General features: G+C 38.7%; 1 protein-coding gene across 6 annotated transcripts in view; it reads left to right on the top strand.

Moving 5' to 3' along the window:
* Nucleotides 1-835: 835 nt before the first annotated feature.
* Nucleotides 836-19,188, top strand: part of SFXN1 (sideroflexin 1) — a 38,041-nt gene continuing 19,688 nt past the window's right edge. For 2 of the 6 annotated variants that reach the window (XM_058174080.1, XM_058174085.1), the window contains exons 1-7: nucleotides 839-1,089; nucleotides 7,950-8,126; nucleotides 9,015-9,185; nucleotides 10,785-10,883; nucleotides 13,737-13,812; nucleotides 15,795-15,880; nucleotides 17,439-17,566. In XM_058174080.1, coding sequence (XP_058030063.1) covers nucleotides 7,963-8,126; nucleotides 9,015-9,185; nucleotides 10,785-10,883; nucleotides 13,737-13,812; nucleotides 15,795-15,880; nucleotides 17,439-17,566 — 724 coding nt within the window. In that variant the 5' untranslated portion in view covers nucleotides 839-1,089; nucleotides 7,950-7,962. Of the gene's footprint in view, nucleotides 1,090-1,502; nucleotides 1,618-7,949; nucleotides 8,127-9,014; nucleotides 9,186-10,784; nucleotides 10,884-13,736; nucleotides 13,813-15,794; nucleotides 15,881-17,438; nucleotides 17,567-19,188 lie in introns of those variants that run through there. The other 4 variants (XM_058174081.1, XM_058174084.1, XM_058174082.1 and 1 more) reach the window with 3 other exon arrangements.

The following is a 19,188-nucleotide window of genomic DNA, read 5'->3' as shown; positions in this document are numbered from 1 at the left end:
CAGTACTAATCTGCTTACAGGAAGCTCTTAGAACAGCATTGCAAAAGTGGATTCAGGCTTTATCTGTTTTAGGATGGAGAGACTTGAAGAGTGAAAATGATCAGGGCTAAGCCTATACAAAGTATCCTGCCACTCTCTTCTTGTTACACACACACACACACACACACACACACACACACACACACAAAGAGCTGGTCGTGAAAAAAAGACTTCCAAGTTCAGATAAAAGTTCAGATAAAATGAAGTGAGGGTTCCACAAGTAAACCCAGTGGTGTATTAACCATTAAGCAGACTAAGCACGTGCTTAGGGCACCAGGCCCAAAGGGGGCACCACAAAGTTGAGAAAGAAAGAAAAAAGCCCAATTAAGATTGCTTCTTTATTGAAAGGAGGGAAGCACCAAGATTCGTCAGTGCTTAGGGCACCAGCGAGCCGCCACTGAGCAAACCCCTCGCAACACACCGAGGCTTCCTTCACGCGACTTTTGCTATAGCCTCTTACCTTCCTTTCACCCTGCCCTGCCTGCATCGGCGAGGGGGGAGGGAGAGGGGGCTCTCGCGATTTAGTTAAAATTAGGCGGAGGGAGACTAATGGATTTCATCAGCCTCCCTCCCAAATGAAAATCCTTCCCGTCCCAGACAGTCATTCGAAGGGAGGCGACCTTCACCTGTTGGAACGCCGTTTGCGTCAGCCTGCGAAGCGCACCCCCCCCCGCCCCCGCCCCCGAAAAAAGCAGCTCCAGCCAACCTGTCCCCTCGTTCCTTTCCCTGCTTCCGCGCCCTCCCCTTCCTCGTGGGGGCGGTTCACTCGCCTCTACCCCGCCTCCCCTCGCCTCCTTTGCCTTGCCGCCCGCCTTTGCCATTTGCCTCGCAAGCGGCTGAATTTCTTCCGGCGGGCTTCGGCTGGGTTCGTGAGATTTGACGGGAGGGCTCGGCGAGGAATCGACGCCGACGCGCGGGAAACACCGGCCGAGCGGGGCGCACGGGGAGGCGCCGTGAGTACCCCTCAACCCGAAGCGCGTGGCTTTAGTCCCGGTCCCCGCTGCCTTATCCCAGCCTTAGAACCCACCATCAGCAGCCGGCTGCTTAAAGGTGAAAGGTGCTCCTATTATAGCCAATCCCCTAGAAACGATGCACCCAATTTCTGGGCAGGGAGGGAGGGAGAAAAAGGGGGGGCAAGCGGAGTTGTGGGTTTTTTTTACGAGTTTATTGGATGGAGAACGTATAATAAAAAATAAGAAAAGCCGCCTCTAGGTAGGTTAGTTGCATACTGTGCCCGGAGGTTGTGCCTGTCTCTGACACGCTTCCCTCCCTACCCCAAAAAAATGAATGCCGGGAAGAGAAGCGGGGGATGTTTCTCTTGTGCCGGGATCCTGAATGAAATGGCGCAGAAGGTCCCGAAACCCCTTCGCCGCTTGAGACTTCTCTGTTATAGAAAGGCCCTTTCCAGGGTACCAGTCTTTTAGCGTCAGTATGCTCCGAAAACCCATCCGTTTCGAGGACGCGTGGCAAGAAATCGGCGTAGGGGGAAAAAAATGGGGAGGAAATTTAGGGAGAGGCGAACGTGGAGGCCTTTCGGTTTTCGTCTCTCTCTGATTTTGTGTCAAAGGAATGCAAGAGGTAAGATTCTTGAATGAGGACTTTCCGGAAGGGGGGGGAGAAACAACAACATGCACAGTTTGCATCTGTGCGTTGGTGTGTGTTTGGAATCCCACAATTGGTCACACCGCTAGAAAGGGAAAATAAAAAGGGCAAAGTCGTTTGCACCGGCTGCCTAGAAAATGAAATATGAAAGCCATAAAATAGATTGTATTTTCCTCTTCCAAGCCCCGGCAGCTGATAAGAGAAAGGCACTGCAGAGGAAAGAACTGGAGAGGCTGGAAGCTGCTGGGCTGGCAGACTCTGTTGCCTATGTTAACATCTGGAGATGACCGGGAAAATGATGAAATATCTCTCTTAAGTTACATGCAAAAGATGGCTGCTCTGGTGAGCAGGCTGCCTCAGCAATAGGCATTGTCCACAGGCTGTAGTCTGTTGCTAGGTTACATCAGGATCTTCCCACCTTCCCCTGACATACACATGAACATAAATGCATCTTGTTGATGTTTCTGATCCCCGATTCCCACTGGTGCATATGCTCCTCCTGATGCATTGTGGGGAAGTTACAGGAAAATCTGCTGAGGTGGTTAAATCGCAGAAAAAGCAGGTTTCAATAAAAGAAATATGACTTGACAATATACTTCCCCCCTCAGCACACACACATAAACACAGAGAGACCCTTACTGTGTGTAATGATGTGTAGTGCTATCCTTATCTCTCAGCTGTTACCTGGGCTCTGAACTGGCTGAGTGATTACACACAGAATAGTTTTGCTCTGGGTTTACATACAGGAAATCTAGAACTCCCATCGTCAGAACTCCGAATGATACCTTTACCCAAATTGTAAGGATGGCAGAGCTGGGAGAGTTTTCTTAAAGGAAGCAAGTGCCCTTGGGTCTTTCAGTGAACCTCCAGTGGAAACTGTTGCATATCCCTAATTATCCTTGTGACTGTTTCATGTAACCTTTCTAATGTTACTGAATCATTTATTGGTGACATAATGGCGAAAACTCTTTGGATTAGAGGCTAAAGGAACACTCCAGGTTAGGATTGTTGCATTCTTATTTGTTTTTCTCCTTTTGGTTACCCCATAAATCACTATGGTAGCAAAGAAATATCTTCATGATGAGCTTCAGTATCTTTCAGTTCATAATTAGCTTACTTAGATTGGTTTAATTTGCCATTCTGCATAATAAAATTTGACTAGATAAAAGGCCATTATTCCATCCTTACCGAGTGGAGCAGCCTTCCTTTAACCATTGGAATTGCAATTCCTGGAACATATAACCCAATGAAGCTGATGATCAGACTATTAAATTTCCCCTATAGGCTGCTATAGATTACTGCAGGCTACTTACAACATCTGATTCATCTATAACAGTGGTCACCAACTGGTGGTCCATGGACCACTGCTGGTCCTTGAGAAAATGTTAGTGGTCCACAGAAAAAATATTTGCATTTCTTATGTTGCACTAAATCAGGGGTCCTCAAACTACGGCCCCTGGACCATATACTTGCAATGAACATTTGTGTTGCTGCAGAGTCTCTCCCTTTGGTGTCTTTTTGTGCTGGTCGGAGAGGGGCAGAAATTCTGACTTGGGGTCTGCTTCAGTCTACTAGTGTGGGGCTTTGGGCAAAGGCTGGAGGGAAGTGCTGCTGGTGGCGAAGAGCCAGAGGCCCTTGTTCCATCATGGCCTGGAACTGGCTGACCACCTCAGCCCGCTGAGCCTCCAGGTGCCAGTTCCTGGCCTTGCACTCCCACACGTCTTCCCTCAGCTTGGAAAGCCTATGCTCGTAGTCCTCAGTGAGGTGCTTCTGCTGAGCCTCTTTCTCCGTCACATCCAATTTGAACTGAGCCAGCTCTTTCTCTCATGATGGCTGCTTAGTTCCAAGAACTGCTTCCTGTTGAGGCCCTAAGGAGCCCGGGCAGGGAAGTGAGGAGTGGCTGGCAGGGCAGGGGTGAGTAGAGAACATGAGTGGCATTGAGTTGGCCATGTCCACCCAGTCACATGACCACCTAGCCATGCCCACCCGGTCATTGGGTAGATCATATTAGTGGCCTGCAGGATTTAAAATTATGAATTTAGTGGTCCCTGAGGTCCAAAAGGTTGGTGACCCCTGATCTAAAACATAGTCTGTGGGGTCTTCTGATAGAAAGCCAGTAATGCAAGTAACAGGCTTGCACAATTTTAATTATCATTGTCAACAATTATATCTAACCAGAAAAGTCTGGGTTTCAAATATTGACTTGTCCAATATTATTCATTATTTTAAAACAATGCATAATTAATATGCAGAACCTGATTTCAAAATTTTGCACTATAGAAGCATATGACACCGGAATTAAATGTATAAAAAGCAATAGATGGTTCACACATTCTTTGTTTATATACTACCTTTCTTAAATTCAACAGTACAGGAGTTGATGGATTATGTATTCAAGGTATGGTGCATCACAACAGATTTCTTATTTATTTATTTTTATTTATTAAACAAATTTATATAATTGCCCAACTCATGCAGGTGACTTTGGGCAGTTTAAAAATTTTAAAAACTCCACCATGTAATAAAAAAACCCACTCCACCTCCTTCCTTGGCAACAACAACATAATCAAACCAAGGTACATACACACACTGTATATATATATAGTGTGTGTGTGTGTGTATATATATATATATACACACACATACATACATACACACACATGAAAGAGAGAGAAGAAAGAGAGAAAGAGATTTGTCTATACCACTGTTTCTCAACCTTAGCTGTGGACTTCAACTCCAGAATTCCCCAGCCAGCATGCCAACCATACATGATAAAATGTCCCTTCTTATTGTTGACATTTCAATGATAAATTTGAAATCCTTTGTATATTCTAGAAAATTTATCTGGTGCCATATACCAGTAGTGCATTATTTTATGATTACAACAAAGTGTAATCTTGTTTTGTATTCTCCTCGATACAATTCTAGTATCTCACAATAACTTAACCATTTGTTAAGTTATTATTTAGCAATAATATGCTATTATTTCTCTTCTCTAACATGATTCTTCTGTTGAGAACCACAAAACTGTTTTGGGGCACAACCTTGATTTTATCTATTCTATATTCTCAGTATGGGATGTCTAACATAATGATTAAAAAAACACATTAACCTTGACTTTATCATATTGCAAATACCCATGCCACCCAAATCTCAGGTCATGTCTTTATAATTCCAAAAATACCTCTATTTCTCAGCAGAAAAAAAGTACGTTTTTGGGTACCAGCTGATCTTGCTGATGTACATTCCATGCATATGAAACTGCAGAAGAAAATTTAAGAGTTTTTTACCAAAAAAATGGAATTTTGCAAATGAATTCATGTAGTTTTTTTATGAGACAATCATCTGATTTGCAAAACATCATATGCATGCATCAAAATACTTTGAAAATACTGCTTCATAAAAGATGGGATATGAAGCACTTCTTTTGATGTTGCTAAAGAGGATTTTATTCCATTTGCATGGCACGGTCCAGCCCTTTCCTTACCTCTCTCCACATATCTATACATGAACAGTCTTACTAGAATATTGTGTATCTCATATGCTTCTAAACTGAATGCAGTATTTGTCTGTTATCAATTTCTGAATGTGTGGGTGCGCATAGAGTGTACATGTATTACAGAAGTTAGTAGACTATATTCACATGTATAATTTCATCTAGGGTTTGTTCATTGTGCTACTTTCATAAGCACTCAGTGAAAGGAAGACTTCAATGTTCCGATGGATGGATGGATGGATGGATGGATGGATGGATGGATGGATGGATCAATTGATGTGTGTTCATAATTTTTAAAAAATAATTGTGTGGGAATATCAAAAAGTTTAATCTAATTCTATTAGAATAGAATAGAATAGAATAGAATAGAATAGAATAGAATAGAATAGAATAGAATAGAATAGAATAGAATAGAATAGAATAGAATTCTTTATTGGCCAAACGTGATTGGACACACAAAGACTTTGTCTTGGTGGATACACTCTCTGAGTACATAAAAGAAAAGATACATTTGTCATAAGGTACAGCACTTAATGATAGTCATAGGGAAACAGTCAATATAAATCTTAAGGATACCAGCAACAAGATTACACTCATACAGTCATAAGTGGGAGGAGATGGGTGAAGGAGATGGGTAAAGAAATGTTGCTACATGAAGCTTACAGTTTCTTTCATTATAGATACATTATTGATCTATAAATGAGGTTTAAAATATTATTACATTTCTCCATTACTTTTTTTTGATGGGACTTTGCTCAAGGTTTGTCTTTTTATTTTTATATATATTCATTTTTGCTATATCTCCCTCTCTGTATAATGCATTTACTGTACACCACATCTGTTCTATTGATAGAGAAAGGTCTGCTCTCAATTCATCCTCATAGCAGTACTGTGAAATAGATTGAGTGACTGTCTGGTTCAAATCTTTGCATGAGTTTCTGCATTTAAGTAGGGGCTAAAACTGAACCTACCTGATCCAATCATTTCATGGCATCCTAATGCTTGTATTTTATATTTTCCCCCTGAAGCTCTTCCGCTGCTGATCTTTCCTAGAATTGAGCTGAGGAAGAAAGTATGCAATTATGCTTTTTCTTGCATAGTCCTTTTAGCAATAGCACTTAGACTTATATACTGCTTCACAGTACTTTATAGCCCTCTCTAACCAGTTTACAGAGTCAGAATATTTCCCCCAACAATCTGGGTCCTCATTTTAGTGACCTCAGAAGGATGGAAGGCTGAGTCAACCTTGGGCTGGTCAGGATTGAACTCCTGGCAGTCAGCAGAATTAGCCTGCATTCTAACCACGGTGCCAGCATTTTCCCATAAGCTTTTAGCAGAAAAATTGTGGTCATGAATAGAATGTGTCAGAAATGTTTATTTTATAAAACTCCTTACCCCATAGCAAAGTTAGAATCCCCCCACAAACCCAATTATCTAATTAAGATCATTATTTTCCAACTATATTGTGATCCCTGTTTCTCCATGACTTTTGAACAATTTCTGATCAGGACTGCTGAAAGGGAAGGCTGATCTGAAGGTTGTGGCAATATATCATAAGCAATGGGTCCCAAAGTTAAAACCTCCCTCCTTTCAATCCAGAGTGATCCTATGTGTATGACTTGATTATCCTGGATATAATAAGAAAAGGAAGACAAGGGTTAGAAACCGCTCGTGTGATCAATCTCGGGAAGCCTCGATTTGTGTTTCCACTCTAATTTGGCTTGTTTGCCATCAACCACCTTATCAGATAAGCGTATCTGATTGGCTGCGGAGCGCTTGTTCAGCACATAATTTTATGATTGTCTGATACACAAGGAAAAAATGATTTATTTTTTTAAGTAAGCAGTGGGAAAGTTGGGAAACAAATCTTACAGTGAAATGAACTTTTCAAAAAGTTCTTTGTATTCTTCTCTTTTAAGAAAGCATCTTTGGCCTAAAAATTAAACCAAGCGGAACTTTTGGTTTGGCCTCAAAAACTATGAATATAAATTTGGTTGGACTTTTAAAGTTTGCATGAATATTAGATTACATGCAATATCTGATTAAATAACAAGATTAGTAAATTGGATTAATGCAGAGTTTTAAATGCTGCTTTGGTAATGAAGACAAAAGCTAAAGTGAAATGACGTAAAAACAGATTACAAAGGAAAATATGATACATAGTCTTCCTGTCTGGTTTTCAATGAGGTTGTGGCAATATATCATAAAATAAGAAGAGGAGTTGATAGTAAATGAAAACTTTTATATTAAAATGCATTGGTATATTTTTTTGTAGAAATCTTAGTAAGGATTCTCAAAATGAATTATAATATAGTAAGTAGATATTGTAAATCAAACAGACACATTTCAAAATTATAATTCAACCCACGGGTGGAAGGAGAGTTGAGCTATCTGCTGCTTTTGTTCCAAATTCTGTACCTTGTCTGATTCTGTTCCACTCTCACCACAGGTTCCTAAACATGGCTAAGGATCTAGACAGATAATAATCAGAGCATACTGAAGCCACGTCTTCAGTCGCCTTCTTTTGCCCATACATTTCTATAAACGTTGCTCTTGTATTTTACCCCATTGCAGTTGGCGTCTTGTTGGGTGAAAATTCTACAGAAATGGATGGCGATTGAATCATGAGAGTAGTTTCAGAATTGGGCAGGGAGGAATGCAGAATTGCTCCAGAGTTAAAATTTCTTTATATCTGAGTTTTAACAAGGCTTCAGAGATCTGTAAGAGAGCCATTTTTTAACTGATATAAGAGAAATAAAAATGTCAATAACTCTGAAACTTAAATGCACTTCAATCTCTGTTTTTTATTCAGTGTTCTTGAAAAAATGTCGGGAGACATACCATTAAACATCAATATCAAAGAGCCTCGCTGGGATCAAAGCACATTTGTTGGACGCGCTACCCACTTCTTCACTGTTACTGATCCTAGGAATATATTGTTACCCAATGAACAATTAGAAAAAGCAAAAATAATTGTGCACGATTACAGGTATGGTTTTCTGCTCCCAATTTATTCCAGTTTCTCTAGATGGCTAACATTATTTTAAGGAGATTGTAATAAGATCAGAGAAATCATTTGACTAGGAAAAATTAGTCCTTTTGTAAGTTAAAAAAATTACTTTTGGAATTATTTGGAGTTAGGCTTCAGGAGCTAAGAGTTAATGTTCTACAACAATGAACTAGGAAGCAATTGGGAAATTGTGAGTCTAAAAATGCTAATATTTTCACATTGGAAGTATTTTGGAGATGAAAAGGAAGCACCAGTTATGGTTGTCTTCATCTTATGACCCCAATTAAGCCCCAAATTTATGCTGCTAAATGAGAAATTTGTTAAGGGAGGTTTGCCCCACTTTACAAATTTTCTCACCACATTTGTTAAGTGATAAGAAATGTTACTAATTTAAGAACAGCAGTTAAATTAGTAACATAGTTAAATCTGCTTTCTCCATTGACTTTGCTTCTCAGAAGGTTACAAAAGGGATCACATGACTGTGGGACACTGCAACCGTCATAAATGTGAGCCAGATGAATGTAAACCACATGACCATGGGGAAGCTGCGATGGTTATACATGTGAAAAATGGTCATAAGTCAGGTTTTTAGTGCCATTCAAACTTCACAGGTCACTAAATGAACTGTTGTAAGTCAAGGACTACCTGTATAGAGAAAACTATGCATATTTTCCTCCAATGGTTATGAAACCATATAGTATTGATAATTTTGAAAAGAGCAGATATAAATATAGAATGAGTGATAGTGTTTCTTACATGGGGATATTTTTATACTTAAAAAATATTCCTTAATTACTTTGGGAATTAAAATATTGGTAGTGTTATATTAATGATGAACTATTTATATATATTTCCACTAATCATAAGGCAAGGCATTGTGGCCCCTGGGCTGACAGAAGATGAACTGTGGAGAGCAAAATATGTCTACGATTCAGCCTTCCATCCAGATACAGGTGAAAAGATGGTTTTGATTGGCCGTATGTCTGCTCAGGTGCCTATGAACATGACAATCACTGGCTTCATGATGACGTTTTATAGGTAAGTAATCTTAAATTACTGATAAACGATAGTGAACAGAACAAAGAACTTTTTTAAGGCTTAGGTCTTTAAAAATGGCAGAGACATATGTTGAAGGGTCAGAAAAACTGCTAAAGGGAACCCTTTGCCTTTTTACTAATGTCCCAAAGGTGTTTTTTCAAGAGGCAGCTGGACTTTCTCGTTTTTCTTTGCAAACATTTCGCTTCTAATCCAGAAGCTTCTTCAGCTCTGACTGGATGGTGGGGAATGGAATCCTTCAGTCAGAGCTGAAGAAGCTTCTTTGATAAGAAGCGAAACGTCTTCAAAGAAAAACCAGAAAGTCCAGTTGCCTCTTGAAAAAACACCTTTGGGACAACCATGACCCGGATGACTGAGAATCTCCATAGACTTTTTACTAATGATTTCCTCATTCGTACTGATAAACAGTTTTCTCTGGAATTAGTTATGACACAAGCTTCGGATAGTTCTGTCTTTTATATGACATTTACAATGAGGTGTCCAGATTCCCATCCTATTAGGAAAACTATTTAAAGCAGCTAACAAAGGGAATTCAGAATGGATTGTTGACAGGTCTAGTCTAGGGATTGTTAATAGTGGCATGTCAGTTCATCTTCAGAATGTGTTACTCATCTGTGCCTATTCTGTGCTTTATTACTTTTTAAATGGTAAGGATTTGTACTTCTGGGTGCATATCTGCATATGACCTGGATTTAACAACAACAACAACAACAAAGGAATTATGTTTCTTACTTCTGAGCATTTGAAACACAGGCAAATTTTGTCTATTAGCTTAATTTTCTATCAGCGGATAGCGGATTACAGTAACCGAGAAGATGAATCAAACATTTTTCTTTCTTTCTTTGGAACAATTCTGAAAGAGCTTCCCAGAGGCCTTAGGCCACAGCTGGGTTCTCTTTTCATGAGCAATAAAGGAGATGTGCCAGGAATTTTGCTGTGGGAGCCCAAATCACACTGTGATTCCTTCTCCTCAATTAGCACTCTGATAACATAGGAAGGGGGACAATAGAGGCTTTGGATCTTCAAAAATCCAAACACTCCCATCATTCTCCTGTCATGCTCCAGAACTATTCTAAAAACTACACTAGATTTAGAGCTGAAGTAAAGGAGGAAATGCTTTATTAAAACTTTAGCAAGCTACGAAAAACATTCTGCCAGTCCATCCTCAAAAGATTACCCATAGCTTGCATTTCTGACATTGGCTGCAGCAAACTAGGAAGGCACATTGTAGGAAGTAGCGGACATATTTCTCCCTCTGGCCCCATAAGGTAAGTGATGACTATATTCAAACCGTAAAATTTTTCTTAAGATGTGTATATTTCTGCGCTTTGTGTAGGCAAACACTATTGTTCTGTGAAATAATCCCTAGTTGTTTCGATAGTTCAGAATGAGTTTGTTTGGCTCTGCCCAAAATAATTTAATTGACTCTTGAGTTAATCTGATCTAAATTACGTTTAAAGGATGAAACTTCATTATTGTCTGGATAGATTTAAAGTACTACTTTATCTAGTTTATTACTTTATTAGATTGAGCTCATATCAAACTTTATAAAAAAATTAATTGTCCTTTCCTTCTTCCAAGAACAACTCCAGCCGTGGTCTTCTGGCAATGGATTAATCAGTCCTTCAATGCCATTGTAAATTATACCAACAGGAGTGGAGATGCTCCAATTAATGTCAGGTAAAGCCATCAAGATACACCAAGCAGATAATTCAAGTATGTTGAATAAAATATTTGAAGCTAGGCCTAATATGAAGCTTAACATGAACTGCTGTGGAAATATTGTGCCAATATAATTGCTAAGGGGTTAAAATTATGTTTTAAATTACTATGATATTATTGAGTCAGTATAGACCTGATGGTGCTGATTTGTTGATTTAATAGAGTGATATTTGAAGAATCTCCCATAAAAATGGGAGCTGGGGGGGGGAGGGAAACTGGTAATTATCACCATGATACAGAAAGGAGGGGCCAAATCATTGTAGATTTCAAGTTGTTTCAGATCTGCACACTTCTGAGAATTGCATGCCCTGGACAAGATAGCTCTCTGCTTTTTCTGAATGGCTTTCAGCACTATAATGATAATGGATCATAAATTGCTTTGTTAAGATTATTATTAAATCTGCAATGTGGTCTTTCATAGAATGGCTTGACGTGACGACATATAAGCACAAGGTAAACTATAATGGGGAAAAATAGAAGTGATGCTAATTTAATAACAGTAATATATAACAAGCATATAGTGCATTTAAAACATTCAAAGCCCTTCACGTAAATATTATCAGCATACACAATGCTACTAGATGCATGACTGCCGAGTTATTCCTGTCTGGTACTAAACACAATTCCTTTGCATGTTGACCATCCCGAATATCATTTGCATTGTTAAAAAGACTAATTAGGTCACTAATGCATTCTAAGTCATTCATTATGGATTTCAGCTGATGTAAATCAGAACACTTCAAAATGCCATGTGCAACTGACTGTTATAGTTTGTGATGTTCCTAACTTCCGCAAGAGTTTTCTAAATATCCCGTGATTTAAAAATGTAAACTGGTGCCTGGGAAATATAGATGTGGACTATAGAAGGAAACTGCTTAGAGATATTAGACAAATAGACAGGAGCTGCATTTAAATTTTGAACAGAGCAGCTTGGAGTATATTGCTAGGAAGTAATGATCTTCAAGGGACACAGTGGCTCAGTGGCTAAGATGCTGAGCTTATCGATCGAAAGGTCAGCAGTTCAGCGGTTCGAATCCCTAGTGGGGTGAGTGCCCGTTAAGTTGTCCCAGCTTCTGCCAACCTAGCCATTCGAAAGCACGTAAAAAAATGCAAGTAGAAAAATAGGGAACACCTTTGGTGGGAAAGTAACAGCACTCCGTGCACCTTTGGCATTTAGTCATGCCGGCCACATGACCATGGAGACATCTTCGGACAGCACTGGCTCTTCGGTTTTGAAATGGAGATGAGCACCACCCCCTAGAGTCGGGAACGACTAGCACATATGTGGGAGGGGAATCTTTACCTTTACCTCAATGATCTTCAGCAAGTCAAGACACTATGCTTGAAGCAAAGGCATGACTGCCATGGGTTTTTTTTCCAGCAGTTTTTCACGGAACTAATCCCAAGTGAGTATTAAATGTAGAAAGCACAGATTGAAATATTTTTCCTAAGCGCAGTCTAATCTTCAATGGGAGCACATTTTACAGCATGCATTGGCCTTGCAGTATGGTAAGGCTCGTCTGTCTCTTTCAGCTCTTGTTAAATCACTTTTTGAAAGTAGGTTTAGATTACTTGAGCCACTTTCTATAGAAGATGTAGCCAAGTATTGCTGCATAAGCTACAGGCCGCATTTGGCCTTTTGAGTTACTACATGCCAGGGGCTACATTCCAAGGAGACAAGGCCAGAACAAAATATGATCTAAAAAAGTTAAAAGTGAATGAATTATATAGTTATTATGTTAACACTCCTCTGAATAATTTCCTCCTTCTGCCATCTAAAAATTACACTTAGGGCAAACTCTGGGTGAGTACTAGGTTTTCCATCAAAGGTTTTTAGGAGCCATATAATCTGGGTCTCAAATTATACAACTCAGGTCTGGTGTAGCTGTAAGTTTATGGCTTCCTGCCACTCTTGGGAAAGTTGGATATGAATTGTCAACCCAAATATACTCCCAAATATATTCCTGGACTCAAACTAAAGAATTCTGAGAATGGATCTGCCACAGAGCCATAGCATTTTAAAGCTCAATGTAGATATCTGTTTTCTACAAGTTTTATAGTGAAAACTAGTCATTAAAAATTCCGATAAATGTACGAAAGTTATAAAAGCACACATCAGAATAATGGAAAAGTGGATTCAGTCTTACTCATAATCATAATAATTCACTGCGTAACTTTGAGCTTTACCCTTTCTTTCAGCCAACCTACCCTATAGAGGAGTTGCGAGACTAAAATAAAGCTGCATATATCCCATTGCTTTGAATGCCTGCATGATGTAGCATACTTATATAACTAATGAATAAAACAGCATTAAAGGATCGACTAATAATTTCAGGAGAGCAAATCAAAGAGAAGTATGTAAATTAAATTCAAAAAGCGGAAAAACCAATCCTAACTGGAAGGAAAAAGTATTTTATAATTCAGAAGTAATGCAGGGAAAAAAATCCATATCCAACTGACCAATTCAGGAGAGCTATTAAAAGTGCTTATGCTGCAAAGATTAGGCAGATTCATAATAAAACAAGTGAGTCCATTAAGATAACTCAGTAAAAGTAGCATAATTATTTTAAGGGCAATATCCACATTCTCCATTGCTTTATCAGTCGCTATTGTCCTTGAAAAAGGACTTTAGAAACACTGGAAAAGAAAACTTCCCAGCCACTCGGTTGCCCTAGTTTTATCTTTTGGCAACGTTTTGTACTGCTGCCATAAAATAGGTTGCACTATGCCGGTTATGTGTATAGAATCAAAAACTGAGATTTACAACATGTGGTTCTTATACAAATACAAACACACCTATTTTTGTTTTAGCCAGCTGGGAACGGCCTATGTTTCTGCTACCACAGGTGCTGTTGCAACTGCTCTAGGACTTAATGCACTCACAAAGGTATTTCCATTATTCTCTCCTTGTTTGAGACTATCGTGTAGATTTTTGTGAATATTTTATATAACAGTTTTCGTATGCATGAGGTGAACCTGGCTGATTTTTAAAAATGCATTTATTCTTATTTGTGTTATGATAAAAATCACTGAATGACCTTACAGAACAGTAACAATAACAGTAACAGAGTTGGAAGGGATCTTGGAGGTCATCTGGTCCAACCTCCTGCTCATGCAGGAGAGCTATACTAGGGATTCAAACCGCTGAACTGCTGAACTTTCTGATCGACCAGCTTGGCGTCTTAGCCACTGAGCCACAGCCAGGCTATATGATAGATATATAGATCCTCCATATGACATTTCTTGGTTTAACTGAAATTAACTGAGTGACTGTGTCTTGCTGGCCACATTTACCCGACCCACTAGAGCGGGGAGGCAAGGAATGTTGTGTGTCCCATCCCCTAGGGAAATACACCTGGTGGAACCTAGAAGAAGGACCTTCTCTGTGGTGGCTCCCTCTCTCTGGAACATCATTCCACAGAGAATTGAATGGCCTTCACTCTAACACCCTTCCAGAAGGCGCCGAAGACCTGGTTCTGCCAGCAGGCCTGGGGAGCCCAAAGCAGGATGAAGCCCATTAAATGACTTGTGTGATGTGTTGTCAGCAGAGTGGTGGGTGGGGGGATATTATAATATTTTATTAATTTATTATTTTATTTTTTAAAAAATTGGTTTTATTTTTTATATATCATGTTTTTATATCCCTGTAAGCTGCCTTGAGTCACCATGTGCAAATAGGCGGCAATATAAATTTTCTAATAAATGAAATACCACTACTGAGTAGTAACCTATGCATATATCTTCCCTGTAATCATAAAACTAGATATCAGAGACAAAAAATATGTAGTTTTCTGTTACTGTGTTTGTATATGTATATCTTTCCATTTATTGAGTGTATTAATACAAATATACAGTATATAGTAAATAAATGTGTCATCGGACACAACACCTTAAAATAAGGGTATCAAACTCAAGGCCCCGGGGGCCTGATCTGGCCCATGGGGTGCTTAGATCTGGCCTGCGGAGCTGCCCTGGAAACAGGGATGGATCAGCCTGCGGTGCCTCTGCCAGTTAAAACAGAGCTTGGGAGGGCTGCATGCAGCCCTCCCGAGCTCCTTTTTTGCGGTCAGAGAGTTACAGGAGGCCGTCACTGTTTCCAGGAAAATGAAAATGGAGCTCAAAACCGCCACAGGTGCCCAAACACAAGTGATGTCATGCCTACCCTACCACACTTACCCCGGTCCCCAAGGTCAAATACAACACTGACGCGGCCCTCAGTGAAGTTGAATTTGACACCCCTGTCTTAGAGAATACAATTTGTACTGAAAATGCGTAAGCAGCTGACGCCCATAAATTCTGACTGGAGTTGGCATTCTTTGAAATCCTCCTTCAAATTGCCCTGTAGAAAATCCTCATGATCTACACAGGGGACTGGATCTTTGCTGCCCACTTCATGAATCGTAGAGGAAAAAAAGATCTCTCCTGCAAGAAAAAAAAGAATACTGAGTAAATTGTGACTCATTGACAGACCAAAGTAGCATAATTCTAAAATCGGTCACAAGGTTGCTGCCGGTTCTTTCTTGGAAGAGAAACTTACTGAAGTTACAGTAACTGTTCACTGTTGCTTAAGTGAAAGAAAACAAGTTCTGCTTTCTTGGTTAATGATAGTGCATTTTCAGAAAAATGCAGTGGGGGGAAACTATCCTTAATTTCTCGTAAGGAAAAATATATATACATTATTAAGAGACACTGTTACAGCATATTCTTTTTTATTTTGATCCACATTCTTCAGACAGCTGATCATAAAATATTACCATTAGACTTTTCGCTGCTGTTCTTCATGGCTTAAGAATAAAGTCAAAATTCTTAAATAAAAAAAATTAACCAGCGTTAGCCATATTCAGGTGACCCTCTCTTCTCTTTCCACAGCATGTTTCACCACTTATAGGACGTTTTGTTCCTTTTGCTGCTGTAGCTGCTGCAAATTGTATTAATATTCCATTAATGAGGCAAAGGTAAGATAAACCGTAGCATGTGACCTTCAGGGTTTCTTGGCAGAAGTTACCATAACTGCCTGATTCTCCAATATAAACACACACATTAAACGTGTATTTCATATGAAATATCTCATTTTTAAGTTAAACGAAAAAGAATTTTGAAATGTTTGTCTCTATCTAATACTTAATTTCACTTTCTGTGAGAGTTACATTAACTCTCCAAGCTGCTTACAAAACAGATGTTTGTTTTTTCAAGCTTTGGAAGTCAGGATGGTCTTCTGAAACATTCTTGTCATTTAGAACTACCAGCAGCAATCAATCCAGGAATGTACCTGTTTGCAAGGAACTGCTGCATGTCAGAAGTTGTGAATGGGGTATTACCAAAGCAACTTCACATAAACAAAAAACAATAAGGGTAGAACATAATATCTAAAAGACACTCGTGGCACTTTGCAAGGCAATTAAAAAAGCTGGGTTTTTTTCCCATCTAGACTGGGCTCCTGATAGTTTGGGTAAACCCTGTGTGTGTGTGTGTGTGTGTGTGTGTGTGTGTGTGTGTCTGTCTGTCTGTCTGTCTGTCTGTCTGTCTGTCTTTGTTCTCAACTATTATTTCATGCTAATTCTGTTGGTTTTAATTTCAAATGTTTCTATTGTTATTGCTCTTTAATTGTTAATTATGCAGTGTCATATATGGGTTGGCATATTAATTAGCTGTTAGTTCTGCTATTGAAATTTGAGGAACTGATTTTCAATTTATTGAATTTGTCTTATTGACTACAGGTAGTCTTCAGCTTAATGACCAAAATTGAGCCCAAAATTTCTGTTGATGTGAATTTTGCCCCATTTGCGACCTTTCTTGCCACAGTGAATTACTGCAGTTGTTAACTTAGTAACACAGTTGTTATGTGAATCTAGTTTCCCATTTACTTTGCTTGTCAGAATTCTCAAAAGGTAATTCCACAACCCTGAGGCACTGCAACCATCATAAATATGTGTCAGTTGCCAAGTGTCTGAATTTCGATCACGCGACCATGGGAATGCTGCAACAGTCATGTGAAAAAAAGTCATAAGTCACTTTTTTCAGGGCTGCTGTAATTCTGAACAGTCATTAAATGAACTGTTGTAAGTCAAGGATTACCTGTATATCTAAAATCCATCTGTGCAATATTGCAATGGACAAAGAAAAGAGAATTGATTTATGTCATGATAGTATTATGCCATCATGTGAATAGTCATTCTGCATATCTTATATGGCAGGGGTCTCCAATCTTGGCAACTTTAAGACTTGTGAACTTCAGCTCCCAGAGCTCCTCAGCCAGCTTTGCTTTGCAAAGCTGGCTAAGGAACTCTGGGAGTTGAAGTCCACAAGTCTTAAAGCTGCCAAGGTTGGAGACCCTTGGTATATGGATCCTATTAAACATCACACAATACTGTATATGGAAGGATCACGAAAAGTTCAGAAATGATGACTTGAACCTTGAAAGGACATGGGTGTAAGCATTTGGAGTCCTTTAAGAATGAAGCAATGATCTTCTCAGTTCTTCTTTTTTCTTTTTCCTTTTTAAAAACCCAACAGGGAACTAAAGTATGGTATTCCCATTACAGACGAAAATGGAAACAGACTGGGTGAATCATCCAAAGCTGCTCAACAGGCCATTGTGCAAGTTGTGATTTCAAGGATCCTCATGGCTGCTCCAGGAATGGGTGTGTCCCAACTTGCATTAAGTTTAAATGCTGACATTCTTCCAACAATTCTTAAAAATTAGAACTACAGTACTCCTGATACTGTTGTACTTCCCTGAGGAAAGTAATTAATAGCTCAATAGCAGTCACTCTAGCTCCTTTACCAGCCCTAAGGCTGTAGAGAGCTTTTGTAAGAAGCATGTGTACATGTGTATTTCATTATGATGTATCAAAAATCAGTGCTTTTAATCTTGCACTTTAAGATTAAATCTTTAAGATTAAGATTGGGATTTATAAAACAACACAAAGCACTTTGACATTTGAAATATTAAAAAAGAACTTTGAAGAATGGGGCCAGAAAATAGTAGCCACAATATCAACAGGATCAGTAATGATGTCTGCTTCTAAGGATAGGCTATGTTTAAAGGATGTTATTGAAAGAATGACAGATGTGAAACAAATCTTGCTTGATGAAGAAATAATAGAATCAGAAATATTGGGTTTAAAAAGTATGGCTTATGGGAAAGAGAAAGGTGAAAGTGAAAATACTAGTGACAGGACAAGCAGATGTCATGAATAAGAGTACTTATTCATGACATCTGCCTGTCCTGTCACTAGTATTTTCACTTTACTGGATATCCAAAGGAAGCTGGCTGAATTTTAAAAAATTAAAGAGGAAATGCAAATAAACCAAGAGAATACCAAGTTCATGTCTCTGTATTAAATTTACAAAAGAGGCTTATTAAAGCCTTGAAGAAACCTATGCAGTTTTTCATTTTGAAAGAACATTTGAAAAGAGATCAACTCCTACAACAATATTTGAATGTATTAGAGATTAAAATTTTCAGAAGTTAGAAGAAACTGTTGCTCAATTCAAATATTTATTGTAATTTTTATGTAAATTGTCTTTGTGGGCTGACTTGGTACACCATACATATATGTTTATTTGCACATGCATACATTATCTATCATCTATCTATCTATTTATCTATCTATCTATCTATCTATCTATCTATCTATCTATCTATCTATCTATCTATCTACACCTATATATGGAATGTGAAATACTCTAGCTGGTAGTCTAATATTCCTAAAAGTCTGTTTAATTTCCAGCCTTTTAATTCAATAAGAATCTTCTGCATTGCTATCCTCTATCTTTCATTTCTTTAAGCCACATATACTTGTGGATGAGCCCCTCTGCAAACCTTCAGATTTATAATCAAAACACCATTGAAAATGCACCACCCACAGATAAGGCAACTCAAAATTTTCATATATTTTTTTCAATGTATTCTAAAGACTTTATTTGTTTTCATATCTTTTACCGATAAATAGTAATTTCTAGATAGATTCCATTTTAAATATTCACAATTGGCTTATGTTTGAGTGACATAGTTTTCATGGAATTTTGGTTTAGCTTTTACCCAAAGTATGTATGTGTAATTTTAAAAAGTATTGTCATATATAGTCGCAGATAATCCAAACCCAGTTTTGAGTGTATTTTGAAATCTAACATTCTCAGCACATCCACAAGTATATAGAGTGCATATTTATTTGCAAAAACATATTTTTCTCTCTATATGTGAGTTATTTATTTAAAAGATCATTATAGGCATCCATCTTATGCAGCAAAAACCTGGACA

The sequence above is a fragment of the Ahaetulla prasina genome, chromosome 2 (assembly GCF_028640845.1).
Source record: "Ahaetulla prasina isolate Xishuangbanna chromosome 2, ASM2864084v1, whole genome shotgun sequence".
NCBI classification, from domain to species: Eukaryota; Metazoa; Chordata; class Lepidosauria; order Squamata; family Colubridae; genus Ahaetulla; species Ahaetulla prasina.
Note: the sequence above shows the minus strand (reverse complement) of the source record. Positions and strands in the feature narration are given on the sequence as shown.